The sequence below is a fragment of the Giraffa tippelskirchi genome, chromosome 4, assembly GCF_054371585.1.
Source record: "Giraffa tippelskirchi isolate mGirTip1 chromosome 4, T2T-mGirTip1v1.2.pri, whole genome shotgun sequence".
NCBI lineage: Eukaryota > Metazoa > Chordata > Mammalia > Artiodactyla > Giraffidae > Giraffa > Giraffa tippelskirchi.
The window spans coordinates 183808486-183836080 of record NC_137278.1 but is presented as its reverse complement, the minus strand read 5'-3'; the positions used below and the strand labels follow the sequence as shown (position 1 = coordinate 183836080).

At 37.3% G+C, this 27595-nt stretch overlaps 2 protein-coding genes across 6 annotated transcripts in view; one reads left to right on the top strand and one right to left on the bottom strand.

The window, feature by feature from the left end:
• The first annotated feature begins 1465 nt into the window (after positions 1-1465).
• PYROXD1 (pyridine nucleotide-disulphide oxidoreductase domain 1) lies at positions 1466-27339 on the top strand. 5 transcript variants are annotated; one of them, XM_081592248.1, is made up of 13 exons: positions 1466-1653; positions 4612-4692; positions 7074-7180; positions 9244-9363; positions 11844-11972; positions 15581-15654; positions 18757-18917; positions 19623-19723; positions 21015-21150; positions 22030-22142; positions 22988-23110; positions 25033-25170; positions 26343-27339. In XM_081592248.1, the coding sequence occupies exons 4-13, from the start codon at positions 9292-9294 to the stop codon at positions 26589-26591; spliced, it is 1296 nt and encodes a 431-aa protein (XP_081448374.1). In that variant the 5' UTR covers positions 1466-1653; positions 4612-4692; positions 7074-7180; positions 9244-9291; the 3' UTR covers positions 26592-27339. The 5 variants fall into 5 exon arrangements, with proteins under 5 accessions (XP_081448374.1, XP_081448373.1, XP_081448370.1 ...); XM_081592247.1 differs by lacking the exon at positions 7074-7180 and adding an exon at positions 1800-2190; XM_081592244.1 differs by lacking the exon at positions 7074-7180.
• Positions 27113-27595, bottom strand: part of RECQL (RecQ like helicase) — a 36416-nt gene continuing 35933 nt past the window's right edge. The window contains exon 15 of the mRNA XM_081592243.1: positions 27113-27543. Within this exon, the coding sequence (XP_081448369.1) occupies positions 27391-27543 (153 nt within the window). The 3' untranslated portion in view covers positions 27113-27390. The remainder of the gene's footprint in view (positions 27544-27595) is intronic.

The window sequence follows — 27595 nt, the reverse complement described above, 5'->3', positions numbered from 1 at the left end:
TTTTTAGGAGAGATGATCACTGGTTGAACCAAAGGTCAGTGAGAATTTAGCTACAAATAATTACTTGGGAAAGAGCGTTACAGAAAGAGTCATGTGAAAATACTCAGGAAAGAACATATCCTACCCTGGAAGCTGCAAATGTGGTTCAACCTAGTGGAGCATGGTGACATGAGTAAGATCATGTGAAAATAAAGAAGGAAGAGAAGCAAACAAGACTAGATCTATAAGGGTTTAAAGTACAATTTCCTCCTTCTAAAAATGTTTTGTTTGGTTGTCTAAGCTAGTAATAGGACTTAGAATCACTGAACTGCCTACAATTTGATTAAATCAAAGCACAATAATTAGTAGAGATACCAGTAAATATTTGTAACTACACACATTAGATTTTCCTGTTTATATAAGTTGTTCATTTCCAGAGTTTAATGAATTAAAGGAGGATTGATAATTGCCACTTTTGGAGTGAGCTGTTTAGAGAAATAGTTTCTTCTTAATATTATCATTTAATTCAGCCCCCAAGGGAAGTATTATATGAGACAGCAAAGGTAATAGTAAATAGTCTAGCAATGTAAATAGTGAATACTATAATAATGTGAATATAGTAAAAGTAGTTTTTAAAAATTACATTGTGAATATTTAATTCAGCCTCTACACTTGCTATTTACTGAAAACTTGTTATTTTGCCAACATGATGACCAACTCTACGTGCGAGCGTGCTAAGTCGCTTGAGTTTGCCACCCAGTGGACTGTAGCCCACCAGTCTTCTCTCTCCATGGGATTCTCCAGGCAAGAACACTGGAGTGGGTTGCCCTGTCCTCCGGGGGATCTTCCCAGTCTCTTCTGTCTCCTGCATTGGCAGGTGGATTCTCTAACACTAGCGCCACCTGGGAAGCCCAGAGCAACTTTCTATACCAGGGGAAATCTTCTCTGAGGTCAAAGTTGTAAATGGAAATGACAACTTCTTAAAGAACAAGTCAGTAGTGTTGTTTTTGTCTTGATCAACGTGTGTACGAAGAATGTGATTCCAAAGTACACAATCTTAGCTTGCTAGGGAAAGGGTAGGGAAGCACGATATTCCTTCTACCAGGAAGAGTTTAAGAACTGAGGGTATACTTAAGTTCTGGCAGGAAGGAACAGTGAGAACTTCAGAGCAGTACATTTATTCGAAGAACGCTCTGACCCGCGAGAACACTGGTCTATAGACAATAGGTCAAGAGATGGGTTCTCTTGGCAACCCATCTACTTTACTTTGGCTTTTGTTTATCTTTATCAACTCTATACATAAATGCTACATTCAGCTGTGGTGACAGGAAGGCAAAGCCCTGCAATCGATGAGCTGCCTCTTGGCTTGGGCAAGAAACCACAGCCGATACGCGAAGAGACTAAATGTGAGCTCCCCGGGCACCCGTAGCTCGGCTTCTCAAGAGTGCGAAGAGATTAAGTGTGAGTTCCCAGGCACCCGTAGCTCGGATTCTCAGGAGCATGCGCCGGAAGTGGCCGTCCTGCGCCTCTCCTTTAACGGGAATACAAGCATTTCCGGCTTCCCACTGTAGTACTCAAACCACTAAGAGCATGGAGGCTACGTGCTCGCCGCCGACGGCGGGGAAGTTCGTGGTGGTCGGCGGTGGCATCGCGGGTGTTACCTGTGCGGAGCAGGTAAGGCGGGTGCGCAAGCGACTTCGTCTGTCCGAGACCCTGGAGGCGCTGGCGCTCGAGGCTCCCTCCCGCCCCCTTTCCCTAGTGTTTCTTCCAGGTTGCTTTCACTGTTTCCTTTTTCCCTACCCACCCCTTCTGTCTCCTAGGTATTAGAGACTCTGTCTTGGCTCTCAGAGGATGTCCTTAGTACGTCGCAGGCTTCACCTCCGGCGCAGGGACGAGGGATGGCGAGCAAGTCGTTAGGGGAAACCCAAAACCGACTGAACCTGGCTGTGGGCCTAGTGATGCCAGAGCAGATGCGGGGAGAAGAGGGATGGATTACGACTAGGAAGTACTTGGCCAGAAAATTCGGCCTTCTTTCTTAATGACCTGATTGAATACAGCTTCCTCATAGGTGCCCACGTTCTCAGTGCATCGTAACTAGATTATAAAGAAGTCCTTACGTAAGTTTTGTATACTTTGGACTCCCAAGATAGAAGAGATGTCATCTCCAGTAATATCTTGTAAAACAGGCGACAGGGGCTTAAGTGAAGCGAGGTAATGCTTTTTTGATTTATAGTACACAATCAGACAACATATATACGTATGGAATTTTTACACGTATTTTACATGAATACATGTATTCCAAAAGGATCTAGATTATTGTATTGGTAAAAAGTAAATATAAGCAATCGTTGAAGTCATTAGAAATTAAGTTTTTTTCCTTAACTTTTAGCCTTTGGATGTGTGTAGATTTCATTTATTCATCAAGTAAATACCTATAATTCAGATACTGTACTAAGGACTGATTAGACTGGTACTAATCATGGTGCCTCCTTTTTGGAGACTCAAAGCCTAGTGAGCAATGTAAATAAATAAGTAAATCATTTCATCAGTGTGTTCACTACCTTAGGGGTGCCTGTGGAGTTGGTAAGGAGTGAATTAGAGAAGTGTCCTTTCTCACAGGAGATGTCCCTTTGTCTTAGTACAGTCATATCTCATTTTATTGCCCTTTGATTTATTGTACTTCACATAAATAACTTGTTTACAAATTGAAGGTCTTCAACAGGCCTGTGGAGCAAGCCTTATTGGCACCCTTTTTCCAACAGCATTTGCTCATTCGTGTCTCTGTTCTATTTTAGTAGTTACCACAATATTTCAAACTTCTAAATTATTACTCTATTTTTTGTGGTGATCTTTGATCAGTAATTTTTGATGTTACTATTGCAAAAAAGATTGCAAAAAGATTAACACTCACTGAAGGCTCAGCTGATGGTTAGCATTTTTATCGATAAAGTATTTTTTAATTAAGACATGTACATTTTTTAGAACACTTTCAGAACACGTTTTATGCACACTTAGTATTGACAACAGTGTGTGGTATAAGCATAACTTTTATATGTACTAGGAAACCAAAATTCTCATGTGATTCGCTTTATTGCAGTCTTCACTTCATTGCAGTGGTCAGGAACTGAGCCCGCAGTATCTGTTATTCCTGTATAGAGGAATGAGTAAGAGTTTTACCAGGTAGAAAAGAAAAGACAGATATTCCAAAGGGAGGTAGCAGTGTAATCTCAGGTGAAAAAGCATAAAACCATCTGGAAGCAGCAAAACTTAAAGTATATGGTGCTTGGGAAAGGTGACCAGAGATGAAGCCAGGAAGACTGGCAGGGACCTGATCATAAAGGATCTTTTAAGTCATGCTAAGAATTTAACAAAAACTTACAAGTAGTCAAATGATTGTGACCAGTGGAGTAACATGATCAAATGAAAAATTTTGAAAGATTATTAATTACAGTGTGTTTGGAGCAGAGGAAGCTGGTCAATATGAGACTGAAGGGCCAACTCAGAGGTGATACTAGTAGTATGCTAATGGAAACAGAAAGTGAGGAAATAAATTACAGAATATACATAGGAAAGGAGAGATTGATGATGTCAGATATTATAAAAAATTTAAGGTGGTACAAAAAAGAATAATGGATGTGTAGGTGAATTGAACATGCTCAGTTGGGTTTTGTTTTTTTTTTAAGGTTTTTACAATAATATTTATTTCTTAAAAGTTAACGTGCATAACAGGAAACCAAAAAGCACAAGCGAAAAACAGAGTCTTTCCTAATCACAAGCAGAGACAGATCAAGATAGGTGGAGTTACAGAGCTGCAGGGGTTAAGAAAATCCTTTCAAGAAATTTAAAGTGAGCAAGAAAGAGGTTGTAGCTAAGGAAGATGATGAAACATTGGCAGATTAAACCTATGGATTTTGTTAACACTCTCAGAATCTATACTGGTTGGGCATTTGGAAGAGTAGGCATGCCGAAGCACTTGGGAAAGTTGCTAAAGTTTTAAGTGTTTTATTGGAGGTTTGCTGTCATTTCATTCTGCTTAAGACAAATGAAGTTACTTTGCAATGAAGAGAAGTTGGTTTAACTGTTAATTAGGAAGATAGTTCCTTCTCATCTTTTTCATGGTAATTGTTAGAGTGTAGTGTAAATGTATATTTCATTTTAATCAATATCAGAGTTGAACGCTTCTCACCACTACCCCATAAATATAGCCAAGACTCACGATAATGGAGACCTTTAAAGGGAGAACAGTGGGTTTTTAGTTTCCTAAGTTCAAAGAAGGCAATGGCACCCTACTCCAGTACTCTTGCCTGGAAAATCCCATGGACGGAGGAGCCTGGTGGGCTGCAGTCCATGGGGTCGCTAAGAGTCGGACACGACTGAGCGACTTCACTTTCACTTTTCCCTTTCATGCACTGGAGAAGGAAATGGCAACCCACTCCAGTGTTCTTGCCTGGAGAATCCCAGGGACGGCGGAGCCTGGTGGGTTGCCGTTTATGGGGTCGCACAGAGTCAGACACGACTGAAGCGACTTAGCAGCAGAAGCAGCAGCAAGTTAATAACATTAAAATTGAACTGTCTCACCCCTCTATGTACTAATACTTACTTATCATAATTTTCCTTTCTTTTTTTAATAAGTTGGCGATTAATTTTCCATCAGAAGATATTCTCCTGGTAACAGCTTCTCCTGTTATTAAAGCAGTTACAAATTTCAAGCAGGTAAGAACCATCATATAACTTTCTTAGTGTTAATTTTCAAAAACTGCAATAACTCACATAGCAGTTAGTGTAACTGTAGTATTTTAATTTAACAAATGCTCTTTTGGTACTCATTTTCAAATCATAGCTCAAAGTTTAGAGTTGCTCACACGAAATATCAAAAGCACCTGGAATGTATTAAATTTCTGGTTGTCTCTCATCTTTTCCTCCCAACTCAAAAGTATGTTTCAGAAAGTTTCTCTTTTGAAGAAGGATGTTATGCACGTCTACATATGAATGCAAATATACATGTATATCTTTATTATAAGTGTGTGTGTATGTTCAGGTCAGAAGAATACTACCTCTGAGCCAAGTTTACACTTGCAGATAATTAGTGCTTCAGATGTATAGTAAGCATCTCAGAACACTTTATAGTTCCATGAATTTATTTTATACATAACATTATAATAGCAGTCTAAAGAGCATTTGGGTCATAGTATCATAGAAAAGGAGACTCCAAACATTTTTGATCTTGTACCTCACCTGTTAAAAACTTTTGCACTCATATCTTAATATTATATTTATAAACTACATACATGTACTGCAGTGCTATAGTTCTGAATATTATAGGGCCTATGCAAAAAATATATGAATAAAAGGTGAAAAACATAAACTTTTCTTCCCATACTACAATGAAGACTACTCACATAGTCTTTGATTCAGTACAGGTTTTCCCTTATAACACTCTGATGATGGAATTTTTTTTTTTTTCCTTTTGGCATTTTGTATAGATTTAATCTTGAAATAAAGGTTAAAGATTTGATCTTAGGGAGAAAAAGCAATCTACCCATCTCCCACAAACACACCTTTCCAATCTTCAAGTGTGTTTTCTAAAAGTTCTTAATAATATTGTCTCTCAGGGAAGAGATCAGTATACAGTTAACCTATCCCATTTTCATACATAAATCCCTAAGATTTACATAAACTCCTAAGACCAAGGGTAATTTAGTGCCATATGTTGCACTTTATAACCTGCTACAGATAGGTAAGATATCTTAGTACTTAGGTATAGCCAAAAGAACTATGTATGGGATTGGGAGAACCAGAGAACAAATTAAACAGGCTTTTAACTTCTAAAAGAAAAAAACATAAATTCAGTTATAGGCTACGAATACATTCTTAGAGAGAGATGTACAGCTGAGTCTTCCAAGTACAAGTGTTGTACAATAGAAAGAGAAAACTTGGGTTCTAGGCCTAGCAATTATGTACTGGCTGTGTAGCCTTGACAAATCTCTGTACCTGAGTTGCATCATTAGGATAATATCTTGCTTGCTTACTCAACAGGGATGTGAGCTTAAGATGTACTAATATATGTGAAAGTGCATTGAAATAGCAAATGTCCTTTTTTTTTTTTTTTAGTGTATAGAAGTCAGAAATTGCATTCCTCTTATCATTTATTGAATATTTAGGTTATTTACCATTGTGCTAGGCATCCAGGATATGGAAGTTAAAAGTATAGACCATACATCAAAAAGTCACTAATGGTTATCGGTGTGGTTATGGGAAAGAGTGGTAAAGAGGGACTTTGACAGTTATTCTGTATTATTTATTTGTTTAGTGTTAAGAAGAACACATATTCATGACTTGTATAATTTTTAAAGGAGAAGAAGAATTAATAGTAATTCACATTTATGGAGTACTTATTATGCTGTACTTCTAAATGTTTAAATGTAGTAATGGATTTAATTCTTAACCCTGTGAAATAGGTTGTTATCCCCACATTACAGATGAGATAAATGTGTCACAGCGAGGTTCGATCAGTTTCCAAGTATATTGTCAGGTTTGAGTCCAGACACTTTGACTGTGGAGCCCACATGGTCAGTTTCTCAGAATGATTATTTTCTACTGGGGCAACAAATATGCAAGAAATAGTTATCATACAACTTGATCATTATCCTGATAGAGGCAAAAAATGAGCTCATATACCAATATATTTATATTTATACATACTGAACTTTGTGAAAGAGCGCCAAAGCCTACTTTTGGGAGTTAAGGAAGGCTTTACATAGGAAATTGCATTGAAATGAGATTTAAAGAATAAGAAGGTTTTATTGTGTTTGCAAGAGATCAAGTGGAGTTTCAATTAAGAGGAGTGGTCAGTTGTGTCAGATCCTGTGGAATGGTCAGGTAAGATGATGGTTGGAAAGTGGTTATTTCTAGTATAGATCATTATGACTTTCAAAGAATTTATGCAATTTTGAGAAATTAATGGGAGGTAATTCGAAAATGACAGCATGAACTTTTCTCTATTGAAAAAGTTGGCTATGAAGGTAGGAAAGATTTAGAATGGCACAACAAGAGGACATGAGGTCTAGCATTAAGTTGAATTTTATTCTTTTAAGGTGGGAAATGCTTAAGCATGTTCACCTGTTGAGATTAAGAAACCAGTGGGGAAGCCTGAAGATGAAGGAAAGCAAGGAATACATAACAAGGAAGGAGTCCTGAGGAGGTGAGAGGTGATGGGATCTGGAGCACAGAGCAGTGGATTGACTTTGAAATAGTGGGAGTGGGTCAAGGAAAGTGGACATGAGCAGAGAAACATCTAGATAGTGGGAATGTAGTCAGAGTTCTTTGTGGTCTCTATGGGTAAGGTGATTTGCTGAGAATAAAGAGGATAGAATAAGTTCTGGGAACATTAGAATGATGAGAGTTTGAAAAGGTTACTGAGGAACTGAAGTATGTTACTAAGATGTTATTGCACTTTTCACTACATTTGCACTGATGGTATAAAAGGAATGGTAGCTACTTACCCTGGTAGCCATTGTATTCTTGACTGCCACACAGTTAGTGGGAAGAATAAAAGCCATTTTTTAAAAAATGTTACTTTTATTAAATCTTGACCCTTGAGTGTGCATATTTTTAATATTCTATGACACAATATGTATGCATAAAGCATTTCTGCATATGAAGAGTACAACATTGTCTCAAGGAAAAGCAGTTGTATACTTGCTGAGTTGCAAGATGAACTAGCTACTATTTTCATGGAACATCACTTTTACTTGAAAGAACAGCTGACACCACTGTGGCCATTCATGTTTGGAAAATGAATGAAGTGAGCCTGTCACTTCAAGAAACCAACCAATGATATTTGTTGCCAATATGACAAAATTAGAGCTTTCAAGCAAAAATTAGATTTTTGGAAAACTCATTCTTCACTGTGGGCCTTATAGTACTTAGCCTTTTCTCATGAGATTGGTGATAATAATGAATGTGATTTTTTAAAAAATATTTGTTGATATGAAATGTGTCAATATTTGGAAGATCTCTTTGAGAACCAGTATTATCCGATGTGTGAAATTACAAGATAGACTTGTAATTATCAAAGTGCAGGATAGACTAATGGATTTCACAGTCCCAATATGAAAAGTTCTTGATACAGTTTCAAACTCTACTTTGCATCTAATCTTTAAGAAACCATCACTTGTTGAGTTTTCGTGTAACATCAAGAAGAAGGTACAGTTATCTGAAAGGGCTACATATCTGTGTGAGGCCAACTCTCTTCATGTACTTCAACCAAAACGGTGGTGCAGTGGTTTAAATGGAGAAGCGGTTTGAATGCAGAAGCAGATACCCAGCTAAATTCTACTAAACCAGACATGAAAGAGATTTGCAAAAATGTAAAACAAGGCTGCTTTCTCAGTTTGTTTTGTTTTTTTAAAAAAATAGTTATTTTTCATTAGAAGTGTATCACTTTTAACATGTATTGGATTTGTTATTGTTACTTTTAATTAAGAAATATTTAAAATTTTTCTCTGTTTCAATTTCTCATGCCACATGTATTGCTAGGTCTAACTCAAAAACATAAAAGCTCATTGGGGTCCTCAATTGGTAAGCCTATAAAGAGGTCTTGAGACTAAAAGGTTTGAGAACTGCTACAGCCAAGCAGCAGGATTTCCAGGCAGCGTTTGAGGGTAAATACTTGTCTATAACGTGTGTGGGTCTTCTGTAGCAGACTGGGTTTACAACTAGAGAATGGACGTAATTTGGTCTGTGGTTGGAAGTTTCCAGGGTAGTTAATGGTTAAGGATAAGAGAGCAAGAAAGGAAAGGATTTGGAGAAAAGATGAAATGATCCATAATGTAGTCCTAGTGGGATAGGACAGAAGATGAGTCCAAGAGGAGGCTGACAATTTTGAAGAACCGGAAAGAAGAGTCCAAAGACTAGCTCACAGTAACGTGAGCTAGTAAATAGAAAGAGAAAGCTGCAAGGATAAAGAAATAGATAGGCTGTTTGATTAAACTGTACAGAAGTAAGTAGTGTTAGCCTTCATTTTACAGGCCAGGAGACTAAGGCTCAGTGACTTCCTGACTTGCCCATGAGTGGCAGGACTAGTATTTGCGTTTAGGTCTGAAGATGTGGAGTCTAGCCTTCTTTCTACTGTGTATATTGCAGCTGGCAAACTTTCCTGTTTTATGAATGTGAAATAAATAGTGTATAAAAAAGAAATGAAAGTATTATTTAAAATTCTTAAAAAATTTAAGTATGCATTTTTATCTCTTTTGTCTCGTATAGGTTTCTAAAGTATTGGAAGAATTTGATGTTGAAGAACAACCAAGTACCATGTTAGAAAATCGCTTTCCCAACATTAAGGTTATAGAATCTGGAGTAAAGCAACTAAAGAGCAAAGAGCATGTATGAGGACTTTTTCTTAATGACATTTGCTGTTGTTAAATCTTGGCGAGAGGTCCCGCCTGCGTTCCTTTGACCCCACCTGTTGCACCACCAACCAAGCCCCTGGCGTGTAAATTTTAGTGACATTGATTCCCGTTAGTATTAGAAAAATGTACCCTTTTTGTGAGTTTCTTGGGGATATATCATTAGTTTAGGTTAGCATTTTAGATTTTACATTTTAAATGAGCATTAACATTTGTATAGTGTTCACTGTATTTTGGCACTGCATTAAGTGCAGGGTACAGGAGCAGTAATAGCAGAAACCTGCTCCCAGCAGATCTCAGTGTTGTAGGGAATACAGACATGCATATGCTTAATGTTGAAATATTATCAAAGCTCTGGTATTAGGTGTTTAGGAAGACCTCACAGAGTGAGTAATACTGAGCTATGTTTTAAAAAGGTAGGTGAAGTAACAGTTCTCCACATGGGAAAGAGCATTCCTGGAAGTGGAGACTGCATGTCGAGAGACCCAAAGAGAGGAGAAGGGGCATGTGGGGGGAGAGAGGCTATCAGAGGGGTTGGGGTATGGATAAGGAAAGGATATTGGCCAACTAGGCCACAAAAGTGAGTAAATAGGATTGTGAAGAACTTTTTATGTCATGCTAATAAACTGAGTTCATTTTATCATCAGTGGATGAATAGTAAAGAGATTCTAAGTGGAAGAAGGGTTGATAAAATATGCATCTAGGAAGATGTATCTGACAGCAGTGTCAAAGACGAACCGGGGTAGAACAAGTGGCTAGTAGCCAGTAACCAAATCAGAAGGTGGTTATAACAGTCCAAAATGATATAAGGCCCAAGCTAAGGCAGTCTCAAGAAAGGCAACTTCTCAGTGTCAGATGTCAGGAAGTCTCAGTGTCATATGATACACAGTATCTTCACATGAACTTCAGGCAATAAGATGGGAAGCAGGGTTTGTAGTTGTTTCTCTGAAGCAGCTCAGGTTTGAGTTCTCCCTTAGGGAGGAAGCGTTACGTGTCATGTTCGAAACAAATAACTTGACAGGAAAAAATAAAAGTAAGAAAAAATACTGAGTTTTATGAGAAAAATTTTACAAATCTGAATCCAGACACCACAGTAATTTCCTAATATTTGTAATGGTAACACTTGTTCCATAAAACACCCATGTCAGTGAATCTGCACACTGAGGTAGGCTCAGAAGTATGCAAATGAATTGTGAGGGAACTTGCGTATTAGGGCATTTGAATGAGTCAGAGTGCCAAATGTTTCATTTGAAAAGCATCCTGTATAATATACGTGTCTGCCTTCTGTGATCCATCCTTCATATTCTTTAGTGAATTAGAAATGATGTGTTTTACCTTTTTGTCTCCAAAAATTTAACAGTAGTCAATGAAGAGGTTTCGTGTTTGTTTTTGTAGTACCTAGGTGCAAATAATTTTTTAAATTTGGTCAATGCCTATAACTTCTATTAAAGTTGTAACCAGATTTTCTAAAGGAAGACTTGTATAACATTTCTGTATGATTATACTGTTGGTTTATTGGTTTTATGTTGTATTTGTTATGTAGCTGAAGAGTTAAAATGTGTAGCATATTTCAGTGGGTATGTACTTCACTATTTGCCAAATTTTATAAATCAAACACAAGGTACAAAGATCAACCCCCAAAACCATTCCAGCAAAGTCTGACATCTCTCATAGTAGCACATGCTTATGTCTGTCTGCTTTCTAAATGCTACTTTTACATGGATACCCATTCAGTATTAAGAAACAAAAACCATGGATCTCTGATATGTATTTTGAGACTCATCTAAAGTCACTAATTAAAAATTAATATAAATTAAAGCCAATACATGCTAGGATTTAAGGTTAACATGTTTTTCACTTACAGAAAAATGTAATCCCCAAAGAGCCTGTTTGCTGGTAATGCAATTGTAATTTGTACTTAAGAGTATAAACACTGTTTTTCAGCACTTCTGAATTTTTAGATTCAGAAGCTACTGTTACCTCTTCTACCATTTATTCCTCTGCACCCATAACAGACATTAAGGTCTGATATGATTATAATCATGAATCTACTTATAATGACTCTCTTTGAGATTAGAGTGTTTATCAAGGAAATGCTCATCAGAATGCTCAATTTAAAAAATTTCTAAATGTTTAGTCTTTAAGGCCAACATACCTTTCCAGACATGAGATTCTCAAAGTTTTATCCAAAATTTTGTGGGAATGTACCTTTTTTTCCCCATGAGAAAAGGACTAGTTTTCATCAGATTTCTTAGATGGTTCATGGTTCCAAAGGGATTAGGAATCGCTGGGTTAGAGAACACATTCTTGTACTTAGTTAGCTTTGTCATTGCTGTAGCAAAGTATTGAGTGCTACCAAGAGGCAACCTTAATATATTTTTTGCTTTTGCCTTATTGAATGTTTCATAATTGTACTCATGTACAAATGTTTCCCCTCTCTTCATTACGGTTTTACAGTGTATTTTAACTGAAGATGGCAATCAGCATATTTATAAGAAGCTCTGTCTGTGTGCTGGAGCGAAACCAAAATTGATATGTGAAGGAAATCCTTATGTGTTAGGAATCCGTGATACAGACAGTGCACAGGTAACATTTGGGTCATGGGAAAGAAACACGAAGACTTCTTAGACGTTTTCTGCATTTGAATCAAAGTGCTATACTTATAATGTTAATTTCTAAACTGTAGCAGCAGAAGAAAGTCTTCATAACTCATAAACCAAAAAGTAGTATAATGTTCTAGTACTGCCAATTTGAGTTTAGTTGTAGTTGATAATTTAGGGCTTCTCTGTGGCTCAGATCGTAAAGAATCCGCCTTCAAAACTGGAGACCTGGGTTCAATCCGTGGGTCAAGAAGATCTCCTGGAGAAGAGAATGGTTACCTACTCCAGTATTCTTGTCTGGAGAATTCCATGGATAGAGGAGCCTGGTGGACTGCAGTCCATGGGATTGCAGAGAGTCAGACAGAACTGAGCCACTAACACTTAGTTGATAATTTATCTTGTTTTTTATTCATGTTCTTTCTCTTTATGTGTTATCTCAGGTATAATGTCTATGCTGAAGGTTACAACTTACATTCAATTCAGTGCAGTCACTCAGTCGTGTCCGACTCTTTGCAGCCCCACGGACTGCAGCATGCCAGGCCTCCCTGCCCATCACCAACTCCTGGAGTTTACCCAAACTCATGTCCATTGAGTCAGTGATGCCATCCAACCATCTCATCCTCTGTCGTCCCCTTCTCCTGCCTTCAATCTGTCCCAGCATCAGGGTCTTTTCCAAGGTGTCAGTTCTTCTCATCAGGTGGCCAAAGTATTGGAGTTTCAGCTTCAGCATCAGTCCTGCCAATGAATATTCAGGATTGATTTCCTTTAGGATTGACTGGTTGGATCTCTTTGCAGTCCAAGGGACTCTGAAGAGTCTTCTCCAACACCACACTTCAAAAGCATCAATTCTGCGGCGCTCAGCTTTCTTTATAGTCCAACTCTCACATCCATACATGACAACTGGAAAAACCATAGCTTTGACTAGACAGACCTTTGTTGGCAAAGTAATGTCTCTGCTTTTTAATATGCTATCTAAGTTGGTCATAGCTTTCCTTCCAAGGAGCAGGCATCTTTTAATTTCACGGCTGCAGTCACCATCTACAGTGATTTGGGAGCCAAAAAAATAGTCTTGTCACTGTTTCCATTGTTTCCCCATCTATTTGCCATGAAGTGATGGGACCAGATGCCCTGATGTTAGCTTTCTGAATGTTGAGTTTTCAGCCAACTTTTTCACTCTCCTCTTTCACTTTCATCAAGAAGCTCTTTAGTTATTCTTTCTTTCTGCCATAAGATGACACGCTTTTTGGTGTCATCTGCATATCTGAGGTTATTGATATTTCTCCCGGCAGTCTTGATTCCAGCTTGTGCTTCATCCAGCCTGGCATTTTGCATGGTGTACTCTGCATATAAGTTAAATAAGCAGGGTGACAATATACAGCCTTGATGTATTCCTTTCCCGATTTGGAACTGGTCTGTTGTTCCATGTACAGTTCTAACTGTTGCTGCTTAACCTGCATACGGATTTCTCAGGAGACAAACCACACATTATTCTACTCTGATTGGGAATATGTGATTTGCATCCTAAATGATGTAATGATCTTTTTCTCAAAAGGGAAAGCATGTCCAAAACTTACTTCTTAGTAAATAATATTCAGAAGATCTTTGTGATACAGAATCCTAGAACTGAAAAATATGCATGGTTTGTTCTGCTCAAGAACAGTGATAAACTATCCCAAAAAGGTGAAATTCTATCTTCAGAACCTTTTGTAACTTCTTTTGGACTTCCCTGGTGGCTCAGAGAGTAAAGCGCCTGCCTGCAATGCAGGAGACCCAGGTTCAATCCCTGGGTCGGGAAGATCCCCTGGAGAAGGAAATGGCAACCCACTCCAGTACTCTTGCCTGGAAAATCCCATGGACAAAGGAGCCTGGTAGGCTACAGTCCATGGGGTCACAAAGAGTTGGACACGACTGAGCGACTTTACTTACTTATTTTGGTAATTTATTTCAGAATTCATTGATCCTTATTGCCAAGAACATCTTGGTTCCAGTCACAATACTCCTGTCTTACCTCAAGCTCAGTGTTGTTCTGTCCTATGAGGTAGTAATTTTATATTTACATAATAAGATTTCACAGCATATTAAAAAGCAGAGATATTACTTTACCAGCAAAGGTCCACCTACTCAAAGCTATGATTTTTCCAGTAGTCAAGTATGGATGTGAGAGCTGGACTATACAGAACGCTGAGCGCTGCAGAATTGATGCTTTTGAACTGTGGTGTTGGAGAAGACTCTTGAGAGTCCCTTGCATTGCAAGGAGATCCAACTAGTCAACCTTAAAGGAAATCAGTCCTGAATATTCATTGGAAGGACTGATGCTGAAGCTGAAACTCCAATACTTTGGCCACCTGATGTCAAGAACTGGCTCACTGGAAAAGACGCTGATGCAGGGAAAGATTGAAGGCAGGAGGAGAAGGGGACGACAGAGGAGATGGTTGGATGGCATCACTGACTCTATGGACATGAGTTTGGGTAAACTCCAGGAGTTGGTGATGGGCAGGGAGGCCTGATGTGCTGCAGTCCATGGGGTCACAAAGAGTCAGACACGACTGAGTGACTGAACTTAATAAGTTTTCATAGTCTATAAAATTGATAGCAATTTTTTAAAGTTTATTCTTAAATAGGAATTTTAGAGAATACTAGAACTGGATTTTGTTCTTGTAAACATTTGAGGTTCATATTATCAAGGATTGAGTTCATAACTATGTTACAGGGACGTCGTCTGTGTACATTAACTCATCAGTCCTTATGATAATCCTGTGGCAGTCATTACTCCCACTCTACAGAGAGGAAACGGAGATGGGGGGACTAAGTAGAGCTAACTGCTTTAGCTGTTCAGTTGCCATCCTGAAACAATGGGACTTTTCTCTACTTCGGAAAGTACCATAAGAATGATTTCTAGTCACTTTTTCTCCAAGCTCATTGTGATCTGTTTTTGGCAGGGAATGGGAAGTAGAAGCATCAGTTAGCTGTTTTACAATGGTGATAACATTTTAAAACAAATACTAGGCATTATTATGTGCCTGCTACTCCTAAGAACTTTATCTCCATCATCTTACTTAATGCTTAAAGAAACTTTGAGATATAGTCACTTCATACTTTCATTTATAGTTGGGAGGACCTGAGGTGCAGAGAGGTTAAGCAGCTTGCCCAAGGTCACCCAGTAAGTAACTGCTGGAGCCAGGGATTCTACAGTCTGTGCTCTGAACTACTGTGCCACTGTGCTCCTCATTTCTGCAAGTTCTGAGTGACTGCAGGGAAAGTGTCAACTGAGGGACTAGAAGGACAGAAAGAATCCTGTATCCAGGTTGTAGCTCAATGTCATGTTGGTAAATTGACTTGGTCCCGTAGTTGGGAATGTAGTAAGCTAAAGACAGAGCCTCGTGCTGCATTTGAGTGTAATGACATACAGGCAAAGAAAGCTAGAAGAAGTGTTGCTATAAAGGCAATCTGGGGTGAAACATGGAGCCAACATTTATTGTATTGATCGGGAGGGTATGTCCTGGCAGAGAGGGAAAGAGATTTATTATCAGTGAAGCCTCTTGCTTCAGGCATTGCCCATACTACAAAACAGTTGTCGTTTTCTTTTTGATACAGGAATTTCAGAAACAGCTCACTAAAGCTAAGAGAATAATGATCATAGGGAATGGTGGTATCGCACTTGAATTAGTGTAAGTACATGTTCTTTAATATTATGTACAGATTTCTCTGTGATTCGTGTAATTATTGGTAGACCAGAAAATATCTTGTTATCCTGAAAAATCAAAGATAAGGATAATTAATTGATTTTCATACATTTTCAAGGAGAAAATCCACTTCTTTTTTTTATCTTTCATGAAATAATTCATAGTTGAGAAGGTAAATTTATGAAACATAAAGAGTTCGGGAAAGCTTTTGGTCTCACTGATGACTGGTTAGATTTGACCCATGCATGTGTTCTTGTAAGCATGTACTATATTGAAAAACAATTTAAGTATGTACACCTTTAGAGAGTCCTGCCCATAGTCCCCATGACTATTTATTGCTTATACCCCATCCTGCTTCACTCATTTACATTACCCGTCTGGTTTGTGAGTTTCTATTTCAAGATACGTGGTACTCCCATGTAACGGGAGTAACTCTTGGTTTCTGGAAGTTTGGGGAAGGTGAACACCTTAATATCAAATACTATCATCTTAACATGGTGTTTACAGTTTGAAAACCATTGAGGAGTATCCTGCTGTAGTCTCCACAGCATTGATGCACTTTCTTTGTGATTTTATCTTTCTGCAGATGGCAGACATGGACTAGTCTAGATATTTTTCAGGCCAGAAAGTTGGGTCTGGCTACAAAGAGGACAAATTTATATCCAAACAAGGAATCTGCCAAAACCCTATCTTTGCTCCCTTTCATTTGTTCCAGCCCTGAGACTAGGTTTTTGCCTCTTTTTAGAGGACGGTGAATCTCAGTGGAAGCCTGTAAGAATTCTTGGATTGCCTGAGTATGAGCATTAGCAGTCATTAATGTAATTATGAAGTTTGTGGCATTGTATGGAAAAATGCAAAAAAAAACTAGAGTCAAGACCAAATGGGCCGGAAGAGGGAGGCATAGATTTATTGTAAGAGGGGCTTCAAATCCTTACATAGACATGACAGATTTTTCCCCATCAGTTATCACCAAAAGTGGAACTTAATACTATTATATTATTAACATTGAAAAGCTTGCTCACATTCAAAAAGTTTCCAAGTCTCACAATATTTAATCCTATTCTTTATTTAGGTTGGAGATTGAAGACCATATACTTGGATAAAATTCATAATTTTGTATTCAGTAAACTGATTGTTTAAGAAAGTGCCCATGTAGTGCTAGTCTCTCGGTTTAGGTTAACTGAATGATGAGGCTTTTGTGTCTTAATGAAAAATGACATATCCAGACTCTTTCTGCTTTATAATAGCCCCCATGTTCCACTGATGCTAATACTGATTTCTTCAGTATGCCTTCATTTCAGCTATTATCTCTGTTTCCAAATGTAGGTTAATCCTTTCTTTTTCAAGCAGACATAGTTTTTCATAATTTCACAAAATGTAATACTTCATTGTTTTCTGTTTTTTTTAAAAGTGGTTTTAAAAATGAAAGCAGAATTTCCCCAAAGTGTGATGATACCTTCTTGCTTATGCATCTTTCTGAGGACATAGTTCATAGGATAAGAGGATTAGAGGACATCCTGTGAGGTACAGCACACCCAGGAATTATTTCTGGTGGTTACTTACAATAACTGTGGCCCACTGGTCACACATAGCTGTACTGCTATGTGTTATATTGCTACATTACTTTAAAATACCAAAAAAAAAAAAAAATTGTGTGTAAAATAGGAATATAAAAGTTACGTATATTCTGCTTTCTATTTATCAGCAATATTATATGATCTGAGCAGCATGAGATATAGAGTGTTTTCCAATTATCTGAAATTTAGTAACTATTAAGTACTCTGCTGGCATAAGAGAGGAGGAGAAATAAAGACCCACTGGAGAAGGCAAAGGGCTCCTTTACCATACACCAAAAAGCATGAACATCAGGTGACCTGGAGTCAGATGTACTAAATGTTCTTTTTTCTATCATCAGCTTATCTGTCAGTTAGCCTTGAAAAATCATATAACCTAACTATGTTATATTACGTCACTCAGAGAAATAAAGGTGGTAACACTTTTTTCCCATATATGGATGTTAAAAACCAGTGACATTAACACATTAATTACCATTGCAGTTTCAAATAAAATCCTAGTATAGTTAGGATGACCATATATCCTGTTTGTTCAGGATTGTCCCCATTCATTTGTACCAAAACACGTATTAAGAGCAGATAAATTATAGTGAACTCCAGGGACTTTGTGGAGGGCCTATTAAGAAAACTACATTCTCAGTGTCCAAACCTAGAGATAAAACTGCTGAAGCCCAGAAGCTCTTGCTACCTCATGAACATTAATGGAAGGTGGTTTCTATATACCTTGGGCATCCCTTTTTTCCTCTAAGCTCCATTTTTCTGTGACCTGGGTCTTTCTTTGGCTAGATGTCTTGGAAGTTTCTTAGATGAAAGGAATTCACTGCAGGGTAATCATTTCCTGTACAACAAACTTAAGATTTTCATTGTAACTCTTATTCTTTCTTTTTTCTCTGTCCTTCAGTAATGTGCTTTCAATACATATTAATAAAATATTTGCTTTCAAAGAAGTCAACTGTCTCAATATTGTAGCTATATGTCATCCATCCTTCCATTACTGATTACATTGTAACTAGATAAACCAGGCATTGCTCACTCCTGGGAACCCTGGGGGACATTCATATAATAACTGTGTTTAGAAATTGAACACTTTTAGGTGATATTCATTAAAAGTTTTATATGCTGTTCAGTGCATATGTGTGCATGCTTTGTTGCTAAGTCGTGTCCAGCTCTTTGTGACCCCATGGATTATAGCCCGCCAGGCTCCTCTGTCTATGGGATTCTTCAGGCAAGAATACTGAATTGCCATTTCCTCCTCCAGGGATTCAGTGTCATGTATAAATAACATTATACATAATAATAATGTTCTCTAAATAAACTTTAAATTTCCCTTATTATTATTCTACTTTAACTCTTATTACCCTGAAAAGGTGTTATATTCTGCTTAATAATCATTCTCAGTTTGCCTTAAAATATTTTCTTTACCCTTACCCTAAGGAGGTAGTTGTTATTTATCATACAAAGATTTCTTCTTACGCTTTGAAATTGCTCTAAGTAACTTTCATATTCCTTTTAGGTATGAAATTGAAGGCTGTGAAGTCATTTGGGTCATTAAAGATAAAGCAATTGGGAATACTTTCTTCGATGCAGGAGCAGCTGAATTCTTGACTTCAAAGCTCATTGATAAAAAACCAGAGGCTAAAATTGCACAAAAAAGAACCAGATATACAACTGAAGGTAAGTATGGTGTCTAGCTCATTCATTCACAGCTGAGACTTTACTTTTTAACCTGTAAGAAAATTTAGCAAAATATTTTGATAGGACTATAGATAATACTTATTTCTATTTCTTTATGTAACTTTTTAAGATAATACACACACATGTATATATATGTAGGATATATTTTTTTATGAAAAGTATGTATAACTAAAACTGCAAATTTAAAGTGAATTAAATAAACCAGCCCATCTACATCTGTGCAGGCAGATGCTACAGTTCAACAACACCTAAGTTTATAAAATGCAGTGAGTTTCAAAACAAATACAGTTTTTTAGTTTAAAAGAGCTTTTTTTTTTTCTTAAATTTTTGGCTTATAAAATTGAACAATTTTGTAAGTTTGGGTCACACTAAAAATTGACAAAATTTTCAAAATTTAATGTCTGATTTTCTTACTGTTTATATTAATCAGTGATTGTAACATCCATGAAGCACTCTATATGTGTTTATACACAACACTCAATTGAAAGATTATCCATTTTGTAGCTGTACATCACAAAATATTAAAGTAATGAATAAAATAATTAATATAGATAAGTTTAGTCCTGCTGTTTGAAGGTGTGTATGAGAATTATTACATTACCTGAAAACTTCTGAATACAAACATAATTCTCTGCCTGGCAGTTTTTGTATCCTTTGGATTTTGAACTGAGTTTGTCTCTTCAGGACGGATAAAGGAAGCACAAACCAGAGCTAATGCTGGTAACGTAGGCAGTGCCTTGGGACCTGACTGGCATGAAGGGCTGGATCTTAAAGGAACAAAAGAGGTATGTTTTCATATACTGTTTAAACATATCTAAATCCAATTTAAAATTTTTGAACTGTTAAAGACTGATTATTAAGCCTGTAGTCAAAAAGAATTGGTCAAGTTATTTTCCTTAAAATCCATGATGTTAAGAATGTACTTCGGGGCCAGTTGGCCCATTTGAACTTTAGAGATAGATCTCCATACACAGGCTTTAGTAAACACACCCGTCCTATTTTAAATTAATCTTTTCTCAAAGGTCTCTTTGGATGCAGTCTATTCTAAAGATTATTAGATTCTAAGTAAATTACACATTTAATATCCTAATTGCATAAGCAGATGAATTGCTCTTACTCATTTTATTTACTAGATGTTTTAGTTATTTGTGGTTAAAAGGCTATGTATGATATTTAAATATTGTAAGAAATACATATACAGTCTTTATTACTGTGTATGATTTCTTTTCAGCCTTCATTAGGTTGGAGTGGGCCTGGCTTCACAGTGTATCAGATTTGTATATATCAAATTTTGTGATGGAAATCATGCAAAATCATTTATTCCTGCACTTTCAGGTCCTACAATTAATGGTATTATTAACTTGGAACTTCAGTTTAGTTCAGTGAACATTTGTTGAGTATCTCCTACCTAAGTGGCACTTTACTAAGGTTCTGGAATATAACAATCGGAACGTGTCAACTTACTTTTTAGTCCGTAAGTTATAATTTAAAAATACATACAGGGCTTCCCTGTGGCTCAGCAGTAAAGAATCCCCAATGCAGGAGACACTGGTTCGATCCCTTATCCAGAAAGATCCCACATGCCGTGGAGCAACTAAGCCCGTGCTCTAAAGCCCAGGAGCCTCAACTGCTGAGCCCACGTGCCCTTCAGCCTGTGCTCCACAACACGAGAAGCCCCTGTAATGAGAAGCCCGTGCACTGCAACTAGAGCAGCCCCCTCTCACTGCAACTAGAGAAAAGCCTGTGCAGCAATGAAGACTCAGCACTGCTGAAAATAAATAAAATAAAAATATATATACATGTAATTATTGATGAGGCTTCTATTAAAAAAGTATGCCCTTAGTGCTACCTGCCAGTTCAACTCTTGATCTCTAAATACTAAATGAGTTTCTGCTCACTCTTTTCATACACAAAATTAAGAGGCATGTTTGGGAGCATTAAATGTGTTTTCACTTATACTATAAGAATTTTTTTTTTTTTTAGTTTCTGTAAGTGTATTATAAATTTTTTCTTCATCATCAGTAACCCATCCTTCTTTCTTGAAGTATTATGGTGATCAGTACTTCTTTATTTTAGTTTTCTCATAAAATTCACATTGAAACCATGTGTGAAGTAAAGAAAATTTACCTTCAGGAAGAATTTAGAATTTCTGAGAAAAAGTCCTTGACTTTTCCAAGAGACCATCATGATCAGTCAGTTGCCACTGACAAAGGTAAGTGATAAAATAAGAAAAAACAATCACTTATTTAAAAAGAAGACAATTTTGCTTTATTGTTATATTTAAAAACTCCATGCTTCCATATAAAATTTAAATGTAAAAAGATAAAACCATAATTTATAGTGTAAATCATTTCATTTTCACTACTTAACTCTTTGCATTTTCTAATAAATTAAATTTTATAGAGCTTAACATTTTATGCAAGGCTCATTGGTTGACCATCATACCCCTGTGAGTGAATTAGAGTATCTTGTAGATCAAGACAAAAAATAAAAACTAAAAAGCTGATGTTCTTAGAGTTGTAGTGACATCCTCAAAATCAGACAGATTGAAATCTATAAGTTGAAACTAAGGTACAGATCTCCTGAAATTCCTGTTCTACATTCCCATGAGAACTCCTCTATGAAATATATTCAACTAAACCTCCTGTATGAGATATCCCATTGCTCTGAATTCTTTGAATTTTTTCATAGGAAAAGGGATTGTCTGAATGTCAATAATAAGGGAAAACTTTGAAAAATGATTAACCTACTTGGACTAAATTCTCCATGGAGTATAATTTATTAATAAAGATTTTTAAAGAAATAATTTATAAAGTGATTATCAATTTACTTTGTTAGAATTTGTGTCTAAATTTGAAGGAAAAATGTTTAGAATGCCTGCTGTGGTTTCGTGATTATACCCAAAATAAGAAGATGGAATTATTATATTAAAATTGTTTTAGCAAATGTACCTTGTAAATATTATTGAGTTATTGTTTTAAAGTCACCTCTTGCCTTGTTCAATTTTTCTTTGTTCTAGTCGTCATATTTACATAATGTTACAGGCTGTTGGTGGTGATTACACTTGAGAACAAATTTTTTTTTTTTTAAGAGATATGGCCTGTATATGTGGAATTGACCAATGAAAAGATATATGGCTGCGATTTCATTGTCAGTGCTACAGGAGTTACACCAAATACAGAATCTTTTCTCTATGGCAACAATGTAAGGTGAAAATTTTTGTCTCACTGTGAACATCGCTAAAGTATTAATTATTTGTAAAGATCTCTAATTCTCAAGCATGAACATTGTTCATTTGAAATGTGGCACAGAACTGTAATTTAAGATGGCTAAAAACAATTTATATTCATGTCTTCATGTTCAGTATTTTTTTTTACTGTCAAATCCTTAAGCAGTTAACATCCCAGCATTCTTTAAGGTGACATAAGGCACGCTTTATTTATCTAAATGTTGGTAAGAGACTGATGTATATGCTAAGTCACTTTAGTCCTGTCCAACTCTTTGTGACCCCATGGACTGTAGGCTGCCAGGCTTTTCTGTCCCTGTGATTCTCCAGGCAAGAATACTGGAGTGGGTTGCCGTGCCCTCCTCCAGGGGATCTTCCCGATCCAGGATCAAACCTGCTTCACCTACATCTCCTGCATTGGCAGGCGGGTTCTTTGCCATTAGCGCCCCCTTGGAAGTGGGCCTCAGAGACTGATACTTCCTATGAATTCTTAAAAAGTGATTCTTTCAGAGAAACCAGCTTGTATTTTTTGCTTTTTAGCATTTGAAGCTTGTAGTAACTGAGGAATATTTTTGTAACTGAGAGGGGTGGTCATATGTTTATTGGCAATTTTTGATGTTCTAAGAAGTTATGGGTTCATCTTTAATAGAAATTTGACTGACTGGAAATTCAGATTAGTTGTCTAAACTTGGCAGCTATTTTTCACTTTCCTCACTAAAAGTCAGCATATCAACATGTAGAAATTTGACTTACTTTTACTTCAGAACGAAAAAATCATGTTTCCTTTTCCTTACTCCATGTGCTTATGAGGAACATTGTTTAGTTTGACGTAGGAGAAGACGGTGGCCTAAAGGTAGATGACCACATGCACACGTCCCTCCCTGACATCTACGCCGCAGGTGACATTTGCACAGCCTCTTGGCATCCCAGCCCTGTCTGGCAGCAGGTAAGCTGGCACACCTGATCACAGGTGTTTATCAGAGATACCATCTGAAAATAAAGGAGCTGCCACAAGTAAATGCAGCTTTCTGGTTTTCCAGCTTTTCTACTTTAAGTGGGAAGCTATCAGAGTTTTGTCACAAAAACAACAAAACACTAGAATTTTTCCCTTTTGGTAAGGCATTAACATAGTGATGGAATAGACTGGGATGTCTTTTAGTTTTAAAAAGAATTATGACTGTTCCTTTGTTTTTCATGCTCAGATGCTTATCAGCAGTGTCCAGTGAACTTTCTGTGATGACAGATACGCTCTGTACTTTTGCAGTGTCCAGTCAGGTAGCCACTAGCCACCTGTCTACTAAGCACTTGAAATGTGGCTGTGACTGAGGAGCTGAATTCTAATTTTACTTGTAATTAATTTAAATAGTTATGTAGCTAGTGGCTACGAATTAGGACAGCACAGCTTTAGATTAAAAAAATAGCACACTGAGATTATAAACCATACATTGTGATGATCCTGTTCCCTGTGGGAATTACTGAATGTTCCCATGGTAGACAGCCTTCTTCAGCCTACCAACCCCTTCCACCTGGATCTAGATTTCCCCCTGCCGTCATAGTGTTGCCTGCCTCGTAATGGTGGGGCTGAAGTCCTAGAGGAAGATACTCAAGACAGTGGCCAGAGGTGGCGTTGTTTTAGGAGGAGGAGAGTCAGAGGCAGATGTTACACATAAAAGAACCAGTCAACACACTTATCTTGGTGATACTCCATTAAAAAACGAAAAACCACTTACCTTGGTGAAAGACCAGTTCCACTGGTAAGGCTATTATTCATTCAGATTAACTGGAGTGTGAAGTAGTAGAAGAACTAGATGTATTTTAAGAACCAGCTTTATTATTTTTACTTACATCAGAGATAGCATCAACAAGAGAGTGATGTCAGCCATATTTCTAAAATGCTTCAAACTAGCTTGTTTTCAGTTTTCTCTACAATGACATCCTATGTTGTTTTCATGGCATATCTGTCACAAACTCAATTAGGAATTGCAGTTGCTGTTGTTGTTTTAACATTTCAACCCTCAAAGGGTTAAAGCCGGGCTTCCCCAGTAGCTCAACTGGTAAAGAATCTGCCTGCCATGCAGGAGACCCCAGTTCAATTCCTGGGTCAGGAAGATACGCTGGAGAAGGAATAGGCTACCCACTCCAGTATTCTTGCCTGGAGAATCCCCATAGACAGAAGAGCCTGGCGGGCTACAGTTCATGGCATCACAAAGAGTCGGACACGACGGAGTGACTAAGCACAGCACAGCAAAAGAGTTAAACCCGGGGAATATGTAAATTACATCCTTCGTGTGCCTCAGACTCTAGTACAGGAAAGAAATGTCCAAAAATGAACAGTTATTTCTTACTTTGAGTGAATCTAATAAACTCATCTCTTAATTTGCAGACGCAGTAATTGTTTCACATAGTCCAAGACACGAACTGAAGGAACCTGGAGGCTAAAATGCATTAGGAACAGTGCAGCAGTCTAGTGTCACAGGCCATTTCTGTTGGCCCTTCTCTAGTTGTCACTGTGCTCTGTAGGCTGCCTTCTTACTTCACCAGACCTAACCTTGTCTAGAGAGGAGACTGAATTTGAAAAAAAAATCTATCACTTCTTCCAGAAATTCTTAAAAAGTTCATATCCGTGATTATGGTTATTATTTTTTGCACACAAAAAAGACATTAGTTGCCACACATGAGGTATAAGAATTATCAAATGCCAGAAGCAGTTGGTTAGTGTGACAATGATTCAGTCAGTTACCTAACAAGCTAGGTGTAACTGTTCTCAGGGATTGTCAAGCACTTTAAGGAATTGTACTAGGTTAAAGTGGTAACATTTTTCAAATAATGATAATGAAAAATTAAATTGCATGACCTTCTTTATTTCAGATGAGGCTGTGGACCCAGGCTAGACAGATGGGATGGTATGCAGCGAAGTGCATGGCTGCAGCTAGTGTAGGAGAGTCCATTGACATGGATTTCAGCTTTGAACTTTTTGCTCATGTAACAAAATTTTTTAACTATAAGGTAAGATAGACAAATATTAATAATACCTTTCCTGCTTGTTAGTCTTATAACTAATTATAGTCATCTAATTTTCTCATGTGAATAAGAGCTTAATCTGGTTTTAATCACTGTACCAAAAATGACAGATTTCCTCATTTCTTACAAATCCATAACTGGTATTATTGCTGGAGGCTTCCCCAGTGGCTCAGAAGGTAAAGAATCTGCCTACAGTGCAGGAGACCTGTGTTCGATCCCTGGGTTGGGAAGATCCCCTGGAGAAGGGAATGGTAACCCACTCCAGTATTCTTGCCTGAAGAATCCCATGGACAGAGCAGCCTGGCGGGCTACATACAGTCCATAGGGTCAGGCTTCCCTGGTGGCTCATACAGTAAAGAATCCGCCTGCAATGCAGGACACCTGGGTTCAATCCCTGGGTTGGGAAGATCCCCTGGAGAAGGGCATGGCTACCCACTCCAGTATTCTTGCCTGGAGAACCCATGGAGACAGGAGCCTGGTGGGCTACAGTTCATGGGGTCGCAAAGAGTCGGACACGACTGAAACGACTGAGCACGGTCCCTAGTCATCTGATAGTCAAACCTGCCTTCTCACTGAACTCTTGTAGTTCAGGGGGGAAAAAATCTCTTCTAGATTTGTTCCCTGATGGTACATTTCTGAGTTTTATTTGAAATTCACTCCTCCTTTGTGAAGGGAACTAACAGTTATTCATACTCAAGAATGAGCAGGTACTACACATTATTTAACCCTCTTTACATCTTGACATCACTTTTTACATCACTCTGGGGCAGGTTTTTTCCTCCTCATTTACTGACAAGGAGAAACTACACACTTACAAATATATACATAAATTTCAGAGAGATTCAACAATTTGCCCATGAAAGATCTAACTCAGTTTCTTATTCAGCCTTTAAATCATGACTTCAGGCTGATGTAGTCCATGTCCTACATATTTGTATATCCACTAGGTATTTTTAATGTTCATATACATTGTATGGTAGTGTCATCTGTAGAGTAAATGCATACTGTACAAATATTTTCTTTGGTTCCTTCTAAATGGCACTTTTAGCAGTAAAATTTTGTGATTAGATTTCCCATTCTAGGAAAACACAAAATAACTGTATTTTGTTTCTTCTTAAGTACTAACTAAGATAATGTTTTTATATTTCTCTATATAGGTTGTATTACTGGGAAAATACAATGCACAGGGCTTGGGTTCAAACCATGAACTACTGTTGAGGTGTACCAAAGGGCAGGAGTACATCAAAGCAGTCTTGCAGAATGGGCGAATGATGGGCGCTGTCTTAATTGGTGAAACTGACTTAGAAGAAACATTTGAAAATTTAATTTTAAACCAGATGAACCTTTCAGCATATGGAGAAGATCTGCTGGATCCAAATATTGATATAGAAGATTATTTTGACTAAAAAGGGCATTTCAAGAGCTACATCATGTTCCACATAAGATTAAAAAAGTCAGAGGATTACACAGATTTAATGATGACCAGCTGAAGTTAAAATAATTTATAGATTTTTTTTTTCTAACACAAAATTGACCACTAATTATGTAAAGATAAGTCTGAAGTATTCATTTCTGTGTTTTAAACTCAGAGACGTTCATTTGTGATTTAGCTTTGAAACAAATTAGCTTGTTATCTACTTAACCAACAGTGTGGTGCCTGGTTAACACACCAGAGCCATTCTTTGATGGTGAAACATCAAAGGCAGGCTGTGATGTCAAGAAGCTTACCGTTGTAATCTACTTAAGCAGATGTGTAGCAGTATCTTACTTGCTATATTATTTGTATTGATACCTTATTCCTTATTTGCGTTCTACAGCTATTGTTACATGAAATCACTCACTTGCTATGATCAGCTTTTGTAAGCCAGTTGTGTGAAAAGGAAAATACAGCTAGTTGTGGCAAGGCATAAAGAACTTAACAAAGTTACATGAACTTAATCTCTTACGTATTTTACATTTAAAGGGTTTTACAATAAAGTTAATTTATTTTTCCTGTTTCATACTGTAAATTTACGCAGTTCATGATCTCAAGACCTCAGAGTGTCTCAAATTCTCGTTTTCAATACTTCAGAGATAAATTCTGAAAATGTAGCTCTATATGTATAAAATATTAATAAAATTGTCTTAAAATTAAACTTCTGATTACAAAACTAACAGTGTATCCATTCCTAAGCTATTTTCTTGGAAAATTTAGAAACACTCATCTCATGCATTATCAATTTTTCTTTTCTTAGCCCCTATATTCTTACAATCAGGTTGTTGAAGCATGTTTGCAGACCTCTTCAGGAAGTTACTTGGAGTTTTTTCTTCCCTCTTTTTATCAGTTCCTTCAGAATGACAGGTTTGAGGTGATTCAGTCTGCAAAACAACAACAAGACAAACACTGGTGAAAATTCAGCTATTTCATTTT

Excerpts from the sequence above, each read along its gene's own strand:
- PYROXD1 (XM_081592244.1), top strand. The coding sequence starts at position 1,480 with ATGCGCCGGAAGTGGCCGTCCTGCGCCTCTCCTTTAACGGGAATACAA. Across the intron at positions 9,364-11,843 it reads AACTAAAGAGCAAAGAGCAT|TGTATTTTAACTGAAGATGG; the intron begins GTATGAGGACTT and ends ACGGTTTTACAG. Across the intron at positions 25,171-26,342 it reads CAAAATTTTTTAACTATAAG|GTTGTATTACTGGGAAAATA; the intron begins GTAAGATAGACA and ends TTCTCTATATAG.